General features: G+C 40.5%; 2 protein-coding genes across 3 annotated transcripts; both read right to left on the bottom strand.

Moving 5' to 3' along the window:
- Positions 1-893: 893 nt before the first annotated feature.
- Positions 894-5,713, bottom strand: dhx58 (DEXH (Asp-Glu-X-His) box polypeptide 58). Its single transcript, XM_030736623.1, has 12 exons — positions 5,612-5,713; positions 5,226-5,455; positions 4,916-5,120; positions 4,651-4,841; positions 4,442-4,555; positions 3,726-3,858; positions 3,401-3,586; positions 3,053-3,303; positions 2,631-2,942; positions 2,358-2,548; positions 2,176-2,269; positions 894-2,079 (listed from the first exon to the last, which is right to left on the bottom strand). The coding sequence occupies exons 2-12, from the start codon at positions 5,400-5,402 to the stop codon at positions 1,894-1,896; spliced, it is 2,040 nt and encodes a 679-aa protein (XP_030592483.1). The 5' UTR covers positions 5,403-5,455; positions 5,612-5,713; the 3' UTR covers positions 894-1,893.
- Positions 5,714-8,847: 3,134 nt separating this feature from the next.
- On the bottom strand, positions 8,848-18,609 carry kat2a (K(lysine) acetyltransferase 2A). 2 transcript variants are annotated; one of them, XM_030736626.1, is made up of 18 exons: positions 18,261-18,609; positions 17,852-17,975; positions 17,605-17,750; positions 17,372-17,461; positions 17,080-17,261; positions 16,777-16,968; positions 16,452-16,558; positions 16,013-16,117; positions 15,335-15,471; positions 15,023-15,231; positions 14,803-14,929; positions 14,359-14,469; positions 14,115-14,258; positions 13,892-14,006; positions 13,722-13,758; positions 12,879-12,942; positions 11,473-11,557; positions 8,848-9,467 (listed from the first exon to the last, which is right to left on the bottom strand). In XM_030736626.1, exons 1-18 carry the CDS (start codon positions 18,483-18,485, stop codon positions 9,274-9,276), a joined length of 2,394 nt encoding a protein of 797 aa, XP_030592486.1. In that variant the 5' UTR covers positions 18,486-18,609; the 3' UTR covers positions 8,848-9,273. The 2 variants fall into 2 exon arrangements, with proteins under 2 accessions (XP_030592486.1, XP_030592487.1); XM_030736627.1 differs by lacking the exons at positions 17,605-17,750; positions 17,852-17,975.
- Between the last annotated feature and the right edge of the window lie 1,238 nt (positions 18,610-19,847).

Below are 19,847 nucleotides of genomic sequence, written 5' to 3'. Positions count from 1 at the left end.
ATTTTACACCCAGTGTCCCAATTCCTAAAATGTTAGAAATGCTGACTTTCACTCACCTGAGAGCTCAGCATGTCTTGCCTCCTCCTTGTTAGTCAAAGCACTGAATAAGATCTGTGCTGTGCAGATGAAAGGGTCTGACTCCTGCACCAGTAATGAAATGCTTCTTATCGCCCTCTCCGCTGACATGACCAGGTAAGGTTCAAATTCTTAGCTGTAATGTTGGTCAGCAAGGCAAACCAAAATAATAGAATGCATGAAAAACACATTTAGTCACCTTTAGCCACTGCAGCTTTAGAAGCATGTTTGTTATAGAAATCCATCTCTGCTTCCTTTATCCTGGCTGCTTTGTATGTTTATGCACTGCTTTTTACCAGGACCATCACTTTAGCCTTTGGTGTGGCCTCCAGCTCTCTACAAATAGAGTTTAAAATTATGCAACATCCTTTTGTTCAGTTTGACCATAGAAGGGAAATGAACGCCAAGTTATAATTCCAAATTGTGCACAACATTAAGCCCTAAAAGTCTGATCAGAGTGGCTCACTATGAAGCAAGATCGAAAAAACCCTGGTCAGAGATGATGAGTATCACATACAGTGATTATCAACTTTCTCAGTCAACAAAAGCATTCTGCTCCAGGCTCTGTGCGCACTCACACAAAGGAGGGCATTTAATGCATGATTTCTGCACAAAACTGTGCAGGGGGATGTGAGGAATGCCTACTTCAGAGACATTATGGGTAAATAAAGATATTTTTAAAAAATACAGGTGGTGAACTGGTGCTGCAAATAAGTGAAGAGAGGGGATTACTTGATATGAGTTTATAGATTTATTTAACACTAGTAAATAAATGACATACAACTTTGAACCCTAGTCTCTTGAAGACTATACTCAGAGTGTTCAGGTCTGAAACTGTGTTTTCACCTATTTTTATTTATGCAATACTTTTATGCAGAGAGATAAACATACATTTTTATAGCATCACCAAAGCAGGTACTGTGCACCCTTTCAGCCAGCTGAATGCACATCCCTCTTACAGACACGTCAGGAGACGGCACAGTCTGACCAGCCATGTTGCTGGTACAATTCACGGAAGCGGTTGGGGTTCAAACGCCTTGCTCATGGGCGTCACGTTTGGCTGTTAGTGGAGTCATTCAATCTCAGCATTTTTACAGATTATCTGTGGATTCAGACACTTCTATTACATCAGACCCATGGACAGTTTTTGATTGTGAAAATCCACGTGGAATGTTTCAGTCCTGGTTAAATTAATATCGTCTGTCAGCAATAACAGACAAGAATTGCAGCACTTCTCAGGGTGTGGACACTGGCTGTCCAACACTGACACCTACAGGTTAATAAAGGCAAAATTATGAACTGTTCAACAGTTTGGTCACAATACAGGAATTTTGGTGGGAAAAAAAAAAAAACATTTTCTGCCTACATAATCTCTTTAGGTGAATATTACAGTACAATCAATAACTACAGAAAGTGATGTACACAAAGTGACTGAAGGTGTTAAATTCATCAACTTTAGATTTAGTTTAAAAAACTGATACATCATAAACAGAAAAGGGGATGATTTCAGCAATTAGTGAACAATGATATTTCTTAAGACTAGGTTACCATAGAAAAATTTTGTTACATAAATTGTCAAAAACCATAATAGCATACTATACACACACACGGGTAGTATTACATCTAAAAACATTAAATAGCTAAAAGAATTCATGAATGAATATTGCCCTGATAAAATGTCAGATGTTCATGCCGGTTAAGGTTCATGTTACAGTACAGAATTTTTGAAGTCTGTGTTGATGAACACGTGAACATACAATAAAGGTGGACATTAAAGTGCAGAAGAAAAGCCAATGAGAGAGCTCTCTTATTGGCATCTCAATTAAATAAGTCGGGGAAGTTTTCCTCGATGTATTCTTCGATGCTGAAGTCCTCAACAGTGAAAGGTACATCCTTCCATTTCTTCACTGTCCTTCTGCCATCAGGGGTCTCCAGGGCAAAGTTTTTAATGGCTAGATTTGGCATTAAGGCAGACTTCTTGTACTTGATCTCAAATCCCCATTCCTGTGAATTTGCATAAGAATTACACTCAGATTCTGACATAAACCTTAATGCGGCTCTGTTTAGATACAGTATTATTAAAAAGGGAGTACACTGTACCTTGTTGCATATTTTACATCTGAGTCTACACCCAGGCTCCCAGTCCTCAAAGCTCCTGTCGAGAAACACCTGCTCTCCGACTTTGTAGTGCCTCCTGAGAACAAACAGGAAGCAAAGATGTTTCACTTCAGCATGAATATATTTTTTGCTTTAACTCTTGTATCACAACAATTTCAACTCACTTAAAGTCAGGGTTGATGTTGACATACTGCACATTATCGACAAGCTTAATATCACTGCCTGAAGCCACGGGTGTAAAACAGTTTCGACACAGGAGCTGGATACTGGCAGCAGTGTTACGGCTCCTCCTGTCTGCTTGGTGTCGCTGTTCAAGTTTACTGCAAAAGAATGCCTTCTCTTGAAGCTCGGTTATCTGGAGATAAAGAATGAAAGATGAGGTCAATAAAACTGATGAGTGAAGTTAGTTAGAGATGGGTAGAGTGCTGCACATTCACCTTTGTGTGAAACTCGCGGTGGCTCAGACTTTGGACAGAGGCAATGGCTTTTCCAGTCAGGTCCTCCAGATATTCATTCATGTGCTCTCGGCGAACTTCGCGTCCGCCCGCCTGGGCAACCACTGAATACCGACTGTCTTTTGCTCGTGCACGTCCAGTGGCCTGCTGCTGGGCGATCTCATTTGTAAGGAGTCCATAGCGCACCACCAGGTTGCATTCAGGTATGTCAAGACCTTCTTCAGCCACACTGGTGGAGATCAGGAGGTTCAGAGCACCCCGGCGGAAATTCTGGATTGTTTCTGCCTGTTCGTTCTATAAGAAATATGCAAATAAAAGCACAGAAAGATACAGAAATGTCCACAAAGAAGTCACTGAAATTGAATGATTCAAAGCTTATAGGTGAAGACTGTATATCAGCACACCTGTGTCATGTAGTTGATGCCACTGCCAGCTCCGGTGAGGATGTCTGCTTTAATGCCGGCTTCCTGCAGCTCCCTGTTTTTGAGGACCCAGTCTTTCAGGCAGTGGGTGCTTTTACGAGTTTTACTGAAGATGATTCCCTTCGATGGGACACCTGAACCAAACTGTTCTAGTAGAGTGCTCTGAAGTTTGGCCATCTTTGGGTTCTCAAACTGAGAATCCATAGCAAGGTTCTTTAGCTCCACCTGATTCTCTGTGTGCAACAAAATATTGATGGTTAGATTTGCTAAAATCACGAAAACATGGCGTTAACATATCAGGACAAGTAATGAAAATTTGAGGATTCTCACCTTCAAAAAGCCCCAACAGGAAGAAGTCTGTCCCATCAATGGTCATGGTGCGCTTTGTGATATAGAACTCCTTTAGAGAGCGATAAGCATCAACCATCCGCAGGGTGTCATTGATGAGCAGGGCATCGCTGTACTGCCTGAGGTGTAATGCACATTGCGCAAGCAGCCTGTTGTTCTCTTGTACTCCTGGACAAAGACCACAGATAATAAACAGAAGAAATGCTTTCTCTAAATATTTGATTACCTCAATTCTAATAAATTTACTTTGCCATCATGAGAAAACACCCTAAAAAAAAAAAAAAAAATAAAATCACAGGATTCTTACCTCGCTGCTCCAGAATCACCACGTCTGCCTCATATTCTTGTGTTCCACACTCTCGCAGTCTGAAGTCTGGAGGAAGATCCATGTAATCGTGGATAAGGCTCATCATCCATTTCAGATGATCACCAAAAGGATCCTCCAAGAAAAACACGTATTTGTGTTTACTAGCATATCGTGATTTTGCCAAGTGGTGGCTGTCCCAGACTTTTATTTTTTATATAAATAATAGCATCTGTACTGGTTCCACGTAGTTAGCAGTGCTCATCAGTTTTCTCTGGTAGCAACATGGCTGGCTTGCACTTAACGTTCAATGGTGAAAAATTGTTACTATAATGCAGGGTTACCAACTCTCACACTTCTAATGTCTGACACAGTCTTTTAGGTACTTTCATTTTCAGGTTCTTATACTAAATAACGTGCAGCCTCAAAGACCGTACTGATAGGTACAGACAGGTTAAAACAGCATTTACAGTCCTCAGGCTCTTCCATGACTCAGCACCAACGCTGGTCTACAAACATCTGAGGACGCAAAACGCAGTTTTGCTCCAATTGCCAGATGAGCGCATACTTCTAAGTTCTGGAGGTGAACTAACTGATGCTGCTTTCAATTTGTGTGTGTTAGATTATTTGGGACATGCTGCACAGGCACACATTGCTGACGCAGCATTTGCATTTGTTACTTCATTTGTAACAACACCAGCTAAGAAAAATCTGCTTACTTTAGCTCTCTGTTCCACAATGTCGAAGAATCTTTTGGGTCTGGGTACCCTTTCCTTCAGCTCCGGAGCATATTTTTTAGTTGAAACTATGGCTGAGTCCAAGTTGGCACAAATCTGAAAGGGAGAGCATGATCAGTGATGAGAAGACTGCGAGAATAAATCTTAGTGACAAATTATATAAAAGAACAAACGTAAAATGAATCCCTGACCTGCAGTACGTGCTCCACAGCCTTGTCCAGGGTCTTTGCGCCCCCTGTCCCCGGGGATGCTGTGAGACCCAGGATCTGTGGCAGTGGTTGTTCTTCTCTCAACTTTTTCTCCACATAGAGTCTCATTATTTTGTTGTAGACTCCCTCTTTGTGAGTGTGGTGGCACTCATCGATTATCAGCAGAGTGATATCTGTGACAAATCCTCAAGTCAATTCAGTTCAACATAAAATCATAATCAGAATGTTTAAGCTTACTTTCACTCACCTGACAGCTCAACATGTCTTGCTTCCTCCTTGTTAATCAGAGCGTTGTACAAGATCTGTGCTGTGCAGATGACCACATCTGAGTCCTGCACCACTAACCCAAAAAAGTCCTTCTCATCACTCACTCCACTGACTTTCCTAATATCATAGTCACGACTCAGGTGAGGCTCAAACTCTTTGTTGTAATGTTGATCAACAAGGTGAACCTGAATTACAAACGGCATTAAAAAAAGAAGACATTTTGTGAACTTCAAGCCCCACCAAGTTTATAATTGTTATAAAACTCATTCTCTACTTTCTACTTTGTGTACCTTGTTTACCAGGACCATCACTTTAGCCTTTGGTGTGGTCTCCAGGTGTCTTTTGGCCACATACACTGCAGCACGGGTTTTTCCACCTCCTGTCGGCAGCCAGATTATGATATTCTCTCTCTTAAGAGCCCTTTCAACCACTTCCTGCTGGTAGGTATATAGTTCAAAGTCTGCCATTCTGCAATTTCCTTCAGTTCAGTAATCCTTTAGGATGGCGTAGAATTCAGATACTGTAGAAGAGAAATGGACAAGATACAACTTGAAGGCTTAAAAGTCTGCTGGAGTAAATCTGCTGACATTATGAGAGGCACGCCTATTGAATAGAAACACTTGATGTCATTTATATATGAGCTGCTAGGAAGAAAATTAGACCTTTTTTAACTCACCAGTCAGTGGTGATGGAGCTCTGTGGTGTTCTAGTCATTTCCTTTTCCACTGTTAGACAGTGCAGGTTGGTGGGGTTTTAAATTCTGTTTGGACCAGCTGAGTCACGTGGAAACTGGAAAAACGAAAGCAGTGTGAACTCAGAACGGTGGCCCTCGGCAGGGAGTCTCTGGAGGAACGACAGCTGGTGATCACTATGCAGTGACAGGGTAAGAACGACCTGCACTGAAATCCAAGTACAAATCTAACCCCCCCCAACGTGCCATACTTGTTTGTAGTTTTGTTTTCCTGGCATAGCTTTAGTGTTCAAAGAGACGTGGGGATTTTTTAAATTCACTCACATTAACTTGTTTTCTGCCCTCTGGCAAGAAAAGAACAGCATTTGGCTTCAGCTCATCGCTTTGCAGGACTCAGCCGGCTTTAACATTAAATATGTGTGAAAACATTGAATGACATCTGTAGCTTCTGCAGCAATCAGTTGTGGGATTATCAGAAATAACCTGTAATGATAACATTGTATTTTCAAAGTTCTTCTTAACTACATGAAATTTACAGGGCTTAAAAATATATTTAGGCTGTTAAAAGTGAGGTCAGAGTAAGCTTACAGCTACTCCACTCTAAATGTTTACTGATAGAAGAGGGGAAATCCTCATTTTAAAACTGCATTTTGTATTCACTCTGGTTATTTTCATCTAATATAAAAATTAGTGTTAAAGTGCGTGACAAATATGAAAAAAAAAAAAAAATTGGGAGGGAATTTTTTTTTTTTTTTATAGCACTGTGTGAACAAGAAACAAAGTTACAATAAATTATTTGGTAATTTCCAATACCTGTCCACTGTGTGAGTCACAGCACCCTTATATTAGATATTAACTGTAATGTGCCGTTTGATTGACAGTGTGATACAAGCAGGCCTCAACGTGCATTGTGTGGTTTTTGTAAGGACTTTGACGTGTACAGAGAGGCTGTGTGACACAGAGAAACAAAACCAAAAGCTCTGTGCAGAACGGCCCTGCTGAGGGAGGCTCTGGAGGAACAACAAGTCCCAACACAAATGCAGAGACAAAGCCTGAACACCAATAACAGTCCTTACATAATACGGCAGCAGTTACTTTTGCAGTTAACTGTACTGAGATTTTGGGTTCTTTATACCTCATGGGGGCAAAACACTCCATCTCATAATGAGTGGACAGAAAAATATTGTTTTTGGTGTGATGTGTCCATAAAGAATTGGAATTTCATGATTCGTTGTTTGTATAACTTTGTTTTTACACAGATTAGGTTTTGAGATTCCCTGGAAATACCTTTTAGCCTTACCCTGAGGGGGCGAGACTGACTTCATTCCATCACCTGATTTCATGTGGTAGCAGCGGTAATGATCCACTAGCCATTACAAGCCTCGAGCACGTTCGAACTGAAATTAAATTACTAATGACCTCAACAAAGGAAGACAGCTAAACTTAATTGAGGGAGTTGAAAGAAACTTTTTCCCTGAAGTAGTCTGTAATTTTTAAGTTTAAAGAACCCTTCCTACCTAAAAGTGGCCCTAAATATATTTGAGTACTGTGTAAACCTTAGGGTGTTGTAGACTTTATCACGTTTGGCATACGCCACACCCTAGATACACCCTTCTTTATTTTTGCATCAGATAACTGATTCTTAAAGCCTGCTTGCTGGTACACATATTAAAGAGATAAAAAGGGGGGAGGAATTTCTGCTAATAAAAAGCATAAAAATGCAGTCACCAGCTCAGTTATATGTCCTCTCTGATTCACTATAAAATGTAAAATAAATGCAACCATTACAGACTACTTAACCTGAACTAAAGGCAGAATAGCACACCCTTTCTAGTGCTATTGGCTTATAGTCCTGAATTTAATCTCCCTTTTATGATTCTAATATTTTTCTCACATTAAAGGTGTTCATTGGGGGACTCTTTCCTTACTTAGCCAAGTGACCATTAAGGAACTATTTATCAAAAAACTTTATTGTCATGAACAGTATTACAGTTACAGTAAATGGTATTAAACCATAACTCAATAGTAGCCATCCTCAAACAGCTAGAAGGTTCACTCTGACCTCTTAAGAAAATCTGAAATGCAGCATTGGTAGTTTGAGGACGAACTACATAACTGACAACCCTGAATAATGAAACACTGACATCACTTCAACAATTCAAAGCTTGTCAATATTCAAGTAAAAAATAAAAACAGACATTCACGCACACATGAACACACGATGTTGATGAAAAGTTAAAAAAAAAAGGCTCAACTAGCATTAACTACTTCCCAGAAAGAAGTGAATACATCTCAGGAAGCACTTTGACACCAACTGTTGAGCAAAAAAAAAAAAAAAGAGTTCAGTAAATGAACACAAAAAAACAAACAGTTAATTTCAACTGTTTAAAAAAAAAAAAAAAAAACAGCAACTGTGCCCGAAGGGTTTTTGTTTAATGCAAGTTGTAAACAGTTTGCCATGCATTCAGTGCCCTCCACAGCTTGTGAACAGTGTGCTAAATAAACCAAACTCCTTTTCTTCCCAAATGTCAAAATCTATACAAGACTGCTTAATTAACTTCTGCCCCCCCATGTTTGGGTGTTGGCAACAAAAACTATCCAGCAAACATGGAACCACCACAAAAGTGAGGCTACGCACAAAACATTACTTGTGGAAGTGACAGTCCTATCGAGCAAAATCAGCTTAAACACCTACAATTAACACTGGTAAAAGAAGCTATACTAAGCGTGATCTCATTGTAATGGTTTGGAATGGTGCATAAACAGTATGTATAATATTTCGTGTATAAATAAGTATTATATCAGCACGAAAAGGTTTCTGTCAAGGTAACTTTTGATTCACTCCTTTTACTTAGCACACAAGTGCTGGAAGTATTTGATGCCCAGTCCATCACACGGAGTGTCTCAATTTGCTTAACAGTAGAGCTGCAACCAGCAGTTTTTTTTTTTTCCACGACCAGTCAAAAAATAAAAATCCGATAGTTGGCCAGTATACAAAGGAAAAAGAAACGTCCTCACTTGCAAACATTCAGAATTTGCAGTTCAGAGTACAGTAACAGGTTTATTCTTATTTAGGCAAGTGCCTAATTGTTTCAGTACTACTTATCAAGGTACTTTAAGTACTCTAAGCACTTTGCCCCCTTAGAACATTTATATTCATTCCTATGAAAATGGCTGGGATGCTCAAGTGTCTCAGTAATGGAAGGCAACGTGGCTTTAGGTCCCAAGGTCCAGTATTTTTTTTTCCTCTTTTTTTTTTTTTGAATGAACTCTACACAACTTATACATTGGCTCCTATAAAATGCAACAAAACCAAATCTATCACACTATAAAGAATGGTGGAAAGAGTAGCATTATTATAACTTGGACCTGTAACTTTGGTACACTCATTGAAAGATGTATGTGCAGATAATCCACCCACAGAGAGTAAGAAAGAGAAAATGCCACCAGATAAATTTAACTGGGTGACATTTTGACACTTGCAGTGCTAAACTGGCTGATACAAGTCCAACAATTCCCCTGTGTTTTTTTTTTTTTCTTTAGCATAACCTTTAATTAACCCAGATATGACAATAGCTTTAAAAAAAAAAAAGCTTGGCAGCTGTGAAAGTCACTCCTTGTCAGTCGAAATAGTTCTGAGGCAGACGTCATTTCTCAATCAGGCCTCCGTCTTTTAATTTGAAGTAGAAAAATTTTTCTAAGGTATTGGCACTCTTGCAGTACTCGCTGTCTGGGGGGTTGTACTCGCGACAGTTGGTGATGATTCGCTGTAGGTCAGCAATAAAAAGTTTCTTGGTCACATAGTATCTGTTCTTCAGTCTGTCTGTCATAGTCTTTAGGTCTGTGAGGGCAAAACAAGGAAAAAAACAAGAACGATGTGTAAATTAAGACGTAATATCTTACATACAACAAACAGGAACTATAAGGCAGAGTTGGAGCTAATATACAACCACAATTCCAAAAAAAAGTTAGGACACTAAAATGTAACTAAAAAGCAGACTCCAATGGATTTACAAACCTCAAACCCATATTTTACTCACAATGGAGGACAGAAAATATATAAAAATGATTAAGCTGAGACATTTCACCATTTCATGAAAAATAGTAGCTCATTTTGAATTTGATGACAGCAACACATCTCAAAAGTTGGGACGGGCAACGAACAGCTGGGAAACTAAGTGGGACTAAACAGAAACAGCTGGAGGAACATTTTGCAACTAATTAGGTTAACTGGCAACAGGTCAATAACACGACTGGGTATAAAAAGAGCCGCTTAGAAAAAGAGTTTCTCAGATGTAAAGATGGACAGATGTTCACCAATCTACACAAAAAAAAAAGACTGCATAAACTGTGGAACACTTTCTGAATCATGTTCCTCGATGTGAAATCGTGAACCCTTAATATCTTTGTCCCTTGCGCACTAAGTTGAAAATCAATACTGGGTTCCAGTGATCTTTGTAAACTCAGGTAGCACTGCATTAAAAAACAGGCACAGTGGGGAAAAGAAGTATTTGATACACTGCCAAGTTTTCCCACCTACAAAGAATGGAGAGATCTGTAATTTTTATCATAGGTACACTTCAACTGTGAGAGACAGAATCTAAAAAAGGATCCAGAAAAATCACATTGCATGATTTTTAAATAATTAATTTAAGTAATTGATACAATAGAAAAACAGAACTTAACAATTGGTACGGAAAACTTGGTCAAGAACTACAGGAAACATCTGACCTCTGTAATTGCAGACAAAGTTTGCACACACTGCAGCGGGGATTTTGGCCCATACAGATCTTCTCCAGATCTTTCAGGTTTCAGGGCTGTCGCTGGGCAATATTGAGTTTCAGCTCCCTACAAAGATTTTCTATTGGGTTCAGGTCTGGAGACTGGCAATGGCCACTCCAGATGGTCACTGGCAAACTTCAAACGGGCCTGGACATTTGCTGGCATGAGCAGGGAGAACTTGTGCGCCCTGCAGGATTTTAATCCATGACAGCATATTGTGTTACTAACGGTCATCTTTGAGACTGTGGTCCCAGTTCTCTTCAGGTCATTGACCAGGTACCCCCCCCCTGTAGTTCTGGGCTGATTCCTGACCTTTCTCAGTATTATCCTTACCTCACGAGGTGAGATCTTGCATGGAGCCCCAGACTGAGGAACACTAGCTGAAATCACTGTCTGTGAACATGCTGCTCCATTCACAAATGCAGGTTAAAGCGCCGTCGTCCAAAGCAGAAGGCATATGTGACCATGACCCAGAAACACCACTGTCTTCTCTGGGCCAAAGTGCATTCAAAATGGACTGAGCCAAAGTGGAAAACTGTTCCATGGTAACAAATAATCAAAATCTGAAATTCTTTCTGGAAAACATGGAGATCATGACCTAGATGCTGAACTGCCCTGCCTACAGTTCAGACCTTTCAGCAAGTGAGGACATTTGATGCATATGAAACCAATAATACAACAAAAAAAGACCCAGGACTGTTGGGCAGCTACAATCCTGTATCACACAAAAATGGGACAACATTCCACTCCCTAAAATTCCAGTGACTGGTCCCCTCAGCTCCCAGATGTTTGGATTGTTGTTAAAAGAAGAGGGGCTGCTACACAGTGGTATACTGTTCCAACTTTGAGACATGTTGCTGCAATCAAATTCAAAATAACCTTTTCTCCCTTAAAATATGTACATTTTCACAGGTTTAAATATTTGATTTTTTCATGTTTTATTGTGAATAAAATACATGTTTATTTGCAAACCACTGCATTTTTTTTTTTTATTTAAATTTAACAAGTCTTCCCAACTTTTTTTTTGGAACTGGGGTTGTATCATCTAAGAGAGACATGCTCACCGATAGGAAAGCGGATGATTTCATAGTAATCTGGAGCTTCAGATTTCTTCACTGGTTCCATGAAGGGCCAGGCGTCAGGATGAGTCTGCAGAGGTGACAAAGTCCAAGTTAGTCTCTGTTGCTTTTTGTGTATCTCTGTGTGTGTGTGTTTTCCTGTCTGGTGTTAGCTGGGGACTGTACTAGCAAGCAAGTTCAACACACCAAGGATCTCTCTTCCTTAATTGCCTTTATTTACCCCAAAACTGGGGCTATCAGGTTGAACACACACAAAGGTGGTTATCAAGCCACAAAGTTTATCCAGAGTTTCTTAATCTAGCTGAGTGCACTCACATGAAAGAGGCAGTGTTGGCAGCATATGAACAATCACAAACATGGGTAAGTTGACTCGTAGCAGAGCAGCAACTTTTACAAAAATTGAAAACTATAATGCTAAATAAAGTATTGAGTAAAAGCCACAAATTTTCTGCATTCAAAACAATAGTGTGTGAATATCTGTGATAAGAAAGTCACTGTAGGTTTAGGAGGAAATCTGGAACATAAAAACTAAATTCAAACTCTTAAGTAGAATTACTTGCAAACTTTTTATAAAGTCTTGATGCACGCTCAATCATCCAGGTAAGAGAATCACAGAAAAATAATTCTGTTCATGTGGACGTCGTGTTTTCAGCGGGGGAAATGTTTTGTCACTCATCCAAGTGACTTCAGTCTCAGCTGAGTGCAGGTTTCCCAACCTTATAAACAAACAGTACACTACCTGTAGGCCAGTGGCCACTCTGAATGATGAGGATGTACACATCCTGGACAGGGATGAACGCTGGTTTGAGTGGGGAGTCAAGGAGGCCACTGATGTGAAAAGAAAACAGCCATCTCTGAACCAAGGAGGGGGCCTCGCAGTACATCTTAAGCATCTTACAATGCTGTGATTGCAGCCATTCCCCAACTCTCTCTGAATGGTTCTCACGGCCAGTGACGACAATTTGCACTCTAACAATCATGAAACTGGGGAAACCTGCAGTCACCCGAGACTCAAGTCATCACTTGGATGAGTGACAAACAGAATCAACATTCTGAGATTTGTATAAGGTCAACAGCTACAAGAATAAGGAGCCCTTTATTAGGATAATGTCACAATTTTAAGCTAGGCTTATACAACAATAGAACTGGTTTAAACTTGCTTGCAGTCAACCCAGGGAAGGGACCAAGGGGGGGAGGGGGCTCCTAAGAACTGGTATTTCTTATTGGTGTTTAGCGAAAGACAAAGATGTCTTAAGCTTTGGGCTATCTGTTAACAGGGCACACCGACATGCTGAGTAGTTATACATCATCCAAACATTGCAAATCCAGTGTTAACCCTGAAGTTAAGCCCCATATACTGCTTCCTGATACAGGCCTCTGGTGAGCCTCACCTTTATCTGAGCCAGCAGGTTCTTCAGCATGTTGTATAGCACATCGGGGTCCTTCACCTCTTTTCTAAAAAACAAAATTATTATATTTTTATTATATATACACATGCACACACACACACACACATTTTATTTCGCTTATCCTGTTTAGGGTCACGGGGGGGCATATTCCAGCTGTCATGGGGCGAGAGGTGGGGTAAACCCAGGACAGATCACCAGCCTGTCGCAGGGCTAACACAGAAAGACACTCACACCTACGGGAAATTTAGAATCACCAATTAACCCAACCCCACTAACTGCATGTCTTTGGACTGTGGGAGGAAACCAGAGTACCCGGAGAAAACCCACACAGATACAGGACCACCCACCCACCATGCTGCCCTACATCCATCCAGCCATCTACAGAAATATAAATGACAAATAAGTAATAAGTAAAATGTTGACTATACTTAGATGACTTGTAGAATACAACCCAAAAAAAAAAAAAAAACCTTTTTATATTTTATGAGATACTGACTGATGTGCTGCTGAATCTGCACCACAGTCTTTACAGAGGGTAAAATTAGGTGAATATATTTTTGAACACTGAGAATACTGATATATTCACATTATGACAGAATCATGACAATAAAATTAAATTCAATAAATAAATTTAGTTGGCTTTTTTTTTTTTTTTTTTTTTTTTTTACACTTGTGTTGTTTTTAGACAACTTTTGTTCACCCGATTCTGCTCAGCTGAGCTTTGTTTAGTTTACTGCGCAATCATTTTGAAACCGTTCAATGCAAGTGTCCCTGAAGCAGAGACCATCAGAGAACGTCAATATCAAATATATCCAAAGAGTTTACCCTTTGTCCTTGTTACTGGGTTTCCAGCCTGTCTCTCCTAGATAGAAAGACCAAAAAACAAAACATAAAATTGTAAGTAAAACAATAATACTGATTATGTATTGTTCAGAGTACACACACACACACACACACACACACAAAACAAAAACACACAAAACAAAAACACTCACTTATGCCTGGAATGCTCTCTACTGGGATCTGTCGCACTCCCTCTTTGAAGCAGGTGAGACCCGGGTAAACCTTTCTGATCTGGCTCTGTTTCCTTTCAATCAGTTTCTTAATAATCTATTGACATTTTCAAATTTATGTAATATTAGAAACAGAGATGTAATAAACACACACACACAAAAAAAATGAAAACAAGTTTTGCTTTAATAAAAACAACTCACGTACCTCCTTCTGTCTTTTAATGATATGAGAAAGCTCGGTGTACGGGATTCTAGGGTTCAGCTCACACTCCATCAGGGTCGCTCCCTCATAGTCTTTGATGTATCCAAGGTATCGACTCTTCGGCACTTTGATGTCTTTGGAAAAGCCCTGCGGGCGGGGGGGGGGGCGGAAAAAAAAATTTAATGGAAGGACAAGAAGGAGAGCAGGAACAGAGGGGCAGTTAATGCACAAGTCACGCCCGCAGTACCTGCTTCTTGAAGTAGCCAATGGCATACTCATCAGCATAGGTGAGGAAATAGAGGATGTTGTGTTTGATGTGGTACTCCTTAAGGTGATTCATCAGGTGGGTACCATAGCCCTTCAAGAGACCAGAGAGAAAGCACAGTATTTATAAAAGAAATCCCAATCATATTCTCCTCTTCCCAACTACCAATACTGCTCATGTTAAAAGATTACACAGAGTAACTGTGAGGAATAAGTGTTTTAGTGGATAAACAGAAGACATCTGTCTCCTAGCAGCTTATTTACAACAGAAATAAAACAAACAAAGAGCAGAGAAGCTGGCACTCAATATTAAGGGATCAATACGGTGCATCGTGACTCTGCTGCATTTCTTTTTTTTTTTAAATAGGTATGTGTAAGCTGGTCTTCCTGAACTGAAAACTCTGAGTATAAGTGTAGCCTTTATTACCTTAACTTGCTCATTGGATGTGACGGCACAAAAGACGATCTCTGTGAAGCCCTGAGTGGGAAACATCCTAAAACAGATGCCTCCAATTACGCGGCCATCTTTGATAAGGGCTAGGGTCTTGTGCTTCCTGTAAAAAAATTAATAATAATAAAATGGAAATGTCAGAAAAGTGCATGGGTCTAAGGTGGCATGACACGGGAAAAGAGAATATCGGTCTTACGGGTCAAACACCAGTCGTGTTATGTACTCTTTGGGCATGCGAGGTAACTGGTGAGAAAAGACATTCTGTAGGCCAACCAGCCACATCAGGATCTTCTTGTTTGACTTCTGGGAAAGCGAGTTTCCAATGACATGAAACTCTATGATTCCACGTCTCTCCTCCAGCCTGGCAGTCTCATCCCGGGCAGCGTTTGGTGTCAGCAGATTAGTCTAGCAATATGTTTGATTTAAAAAAAAAAAAAAAAAAAAAGACAATCAGAAATACTTATTAACTGAAAGGTGTCCATGTGTAAATGGAATTTAACTGACTGACCTCTGGTCCAAGCATAGCAGCAGGGTCAGTGATTGTCATCATGACTTCATTGACCAGCTCCATTGGTATGTCTCCCATCACACGAATCCGCTTGGCATCCTCCAGTGTCAAGGTCTCGGGAAGTTTACGTTTTTCTCCTGAAGAGAGCAACACTTCTCAGATCAAAGCAACGAAAAGCATTTACACTAGCTAACAATGAGCTATGAAACATCACTGTTTGATTAAAGACAAAAAAATTCTCTGTACCTCAAACACACGCTGATCGGCCACAACAGTTAAAACCAGTGACAGACGAAGTGAATATTGAACATTGTGCTTCTAGGAAATCTTAGAGCTTAAAATTCATTAGGATGCTACTTTGATAAATAGTAATACCTACACAGACCAAGGATATGGCAGTGACCTCCCCCACCACACTGGAAAAATAACTGTTCAGAAACTTAAAGAACATTACAAGGATCTCATGGTTCTGGTACATCCATAGGACATGCTGAAATATGTTTGATCCACAGAGGCCCCATCCCACAACCCACAGGAATTAAAAAAAAAAAAAATCCACTGACGACATCCCAGCACCAGACATAAGATATTCCCAGAGGTCCTGTGCAGGTGGTTTTAATCTTATGTCTGTGTTTTAAAGTGATGGGGAATTAAAGCAGAAGAGCAGGGCTCACACACCTGTTTTGGGCTCTACACTTCCAGTGTCCATGCTGCCCAGAGAAGAGCTGCTGTTCAGACACTTTGACAGAGCAGGGGAGCCAGACACTGAAGCAGGACTGATCACTGCAATGACAGACAGCAAGATTAACATAATTACAAACTAAACAACAGTAACTAAGGCTTCAGTCACATAGGTCTAGAGACCAGTTAGAGATCCCCTGGCACCAAGTAAAATGTGTATTCCCTGACCACCTGACGAGTGATTGATGGCAGTTGCTAGGTGAAAGCAGTCACAAAGAGGGTCCTGCACCAAAAATGTCCTTGCGATTGCTTTGGTCGCTAGCAGATTGCTGCAGTCGCCCACAGTTTGCCCGAACATTTGACTTTAAAGTAAAAGTTACGCCTTGCACTGCAACAAACACATTTTTAAGAAGGTGCAACTGTATCACTGCCTCACCTGTCTGATGTCCCAGCTGTGAGCCATCTGAGGCAGGCATCGTGAAATCAGCCTCCCATATGGGTGAATTCTCACCATAGATTTCCTCCTCCAGCATTGACAAGAACCTGATGACACACATGCACAGATGTAATAACCACAGAGCGATCCCACGAGATGAATGTAGATTTGTATTATGTGAGCACTGTCCAGTGCTAATGTAAACAAATGGAAATCTATGCCAAACACAAACAAATAGACTGACAGGCTTCCTGTAGCTTTCCAGTTGTTCTTTTTCATTAACTCAAAGACGAGCACACCCCATTTCAAGAAAGCGTGCCCTTACTTGGGGAAATGTGTGAGGATGAGTGTGCGTTTCTCCGGTAGCAGTTTATCCTTCTCAACTCTGAACTTCTCCAGGAGCTGGCGTCGAGTAACGGTGAAGATGGACTTGAGCAAGTTCCGCCCGAACACCTGAGTAGTTTCATAGCGCGGTAAGCTGTCGTTACTTTGTGGAACGTGGCAATAGCACAACCACCTGCGGTCGTAAGAAGAAACACTGATTATACAGACCGACATATAGCAGTCATTACAGAACTCCAACAAGTAAATGTACGTACAAGTTTTGTATAATATCAAATAAACACACCTAGTGTAGTCCACTTTGTAAGCCGTCCCATCATCTTTCTGGGTACGCTGACGATACTGCGTAGGGGTCTCAAGCTTCCAGTAATTTAGGCACAAAAGGAACATCTTTGACAGTTCAAACATGGTCTGTCTTTCCTTTGGTGCAAGGTGGCTGAACTTATACTGGACAAAATTCAAAACCCCCTTTGAAATAACAAAAGGACAAGATATTTAAAGACGTCTGCACTCACCAAACAGTACACACTGCTTAAGACAAACACATTCACTAAAGCCACGGTCAGGTTTAAATTTACCTGCTCAATGTTGGGTTTCTCAAAAGGTGGACTTCCAAGGGATCCCTCTACAACTGGCTGGCTCATCTGGAGGATGCATTTCCTCAGCAGCTTAAGGAAAGAGGGAAGAAGTGAAGAGCCAAGTTTATTTTAAAATAGGGGTTTTAAAAAAAAAAAAAGTCACATACATCAACTTCTGATGCCAACCAAACCATTACCCCAATCACACTGATGTGAGATTGACTTTTGCCAACCTTGAAAAGGTAGAAGTAGACCTGCTTGGTATCAGTGTCTTCTTCTTTGTGCACAGACATAAAAAGGTTCTCCACATCAACCACCATCCCCAACAGCCTGTTAATCTCATCCTCAGACACGTTCTCCAGATGGGAGACATGATCAGCTGTAATCAAAGCATAAAATAAAGTGTAAATACATAACTATAAGACACTTTTACTATTACAAGATTGCCAGAGTGAACAGTATGTGAATGCTAGTTTGCACCCAGAGCATGTCCACAGCTGCGGCAGGGCTCGCTCAGGCTGGCTGCTTGCTGTTGCAGATCAATACGTGTGGCTGATGGTGGGTTTGGGTTTTTCCATCCATTGCACTTGCATGTGTCATTAGCCTGAGAATACGCAAATAAACCATATGCATCGATTTAAATAGTAAGACAGCTGCTGCTTTTGTACGTCAATGAATGACTATTCGGTTAGGCTAACAATAAACGCGTCTTTAGGGATTTCCTGTGAATAATATAGTAAACACGAGACTACCTGTATGGCTAAAAACCGATACGGCAACGTGTATGTTAGGTTTTCATACTGTGTCTGTTTCTGATTATACACAGTAATGCTAATACTACCCGAAGAGTGCTTTGTTGTGGTGAACTTTGGCTAGCTGTGCTAGCTACCTTGCATGCGGAGAATACGCCAAGTTTCTCAAGCTTCTTCGCCCGTGGGAAAGCTCGGACTTGGGCTTTCTTCTGGCTTGCACGTTGTTGCTGGCTAAGTCCTGGTCTCACCGGGTCACTATTCCCTGCCCCGGAGCCTGTAGCAGCAGTACTGGAGCCCGCTGACCCAGCAGACTGGGCTTGAAGAAGCCGGGGTTGTAAGGCCTGTGCCGCCGGGTCCGACATATCCACGCTGCTACAGCCTTCCTCAGCTCCTTTAGCTCATATGCTGCATTCAGGTTCTGTCTGGAAAGTTGGATTTAATAAAATCGCAGCACAGTTGTTTTGTACTGTCTATGGTTTGAACTGATAGCTCCTTTTTCAGAATTATTAAATAGTGCCCCTCCCCTTAATGGACCCCAACCGGAAAAATCCGCCCACAGGATAATAGATCAAACGTATCTGCTCAGTGTGAGGTTCAAGGGTTCAGGTTTTTCCTTTAATACGCTACTCTTCTGTATGTGTAAGACAGGTAAAAAGAACTAAATAAGTGAAATTAAGCTTCAATATATTGCTAGTTATATATTCTTCCATTTTAAATGCTTTAACCTAAAATATTATCAGCGCTCTCCGCTCGCCTGCCTTCCTGCATTTCAGTTACCAGGTTTACACCCTCTACTGGTTATAGTGGGGAACTGTAGCCATCTAAGCGTTATCAGTTTTTATACTTAAAAAAAGGGGCTCTAGAGGTCAGTGTAGTGTAATCAATTTTTAAATTCCTTTAGGATTATTATAGAATGCTGAAAGCTGCTTTATTTGGGCTTTTATAAAACTTTATCCTCATCTTAGAAGATGCACTTTTACTGGGTTAATCAAATTATACTATTTTATTTTATTATTTATTTATTACAGGATCCTATAGGAATAACATTAATTTCAAAATCAAATACATTTAGACTAAGGAAAGACTAAATATATATGTATAGTTTAAGACAGTCTAATTTAGGATTAAATAGCCCTACCCTACTACATGACCGGCTACAGACATGTCACCCTAACAGTATATAGTGCATTTATATTAGCTGCTCCAAACTGTACTGGTTTACACATATTTTAAAAGCTGCCAGTTCAGTTCCAGACAGACACACAAATCCCCTTTAGGGGTGCGTGTCAGCAAGAGCATCAGGTGTAAAACTCTACCAAATCAAATATGCGGCACTATCCGCCGCGATGACCCCTTAGCAGAGCAGCCAAAAGTAGCCTTTATATACATCTTGATGCATGCTCAATCATCCAGTTCAGGAAGTCTCAGAGAATTGATTCTGTTCACCTGGACGCATCATTTTCAGTGGGAGAAATGTTTAGTCATTCATCCAAGTGACTTCAGTCTCAGCTGACTGCAGGTTTCCCCAATATTAGAAACTGTGCAGCTGCGTAACCAACAGAACTAGCACCACCAAACAACAACAGACCGTGAGCTCAGTTTCATGATCGTTAATATGCAAATTGTCACGCCCATTGTTCAATGCCCATGAGTACCATTCATAGAGTTGTATATGAATTATATAAGATAAATGCATATGTGTACACGTATGTGTCATACGTCCA

The sequence above is a fragment of the Archocentrus centrarchus genome, chromosome 8 (assembly GCF_007364275.1).
Source record: "Archocentrus centrarchus isolate MPI-CPG fArcCen1 chromosome 8, fArcCen1, whole genome shotgun sequence".
Taxonomy (NCBI): Eukaryota; Metazoa; Chordata; class Actinopteri; order Cichliformes; family Cichlidae; genus Archocentrus; species Archocentrus centrarchus.
This window is presented reverse-complemented; position numbering and strand designations above follow the sequence as displayed.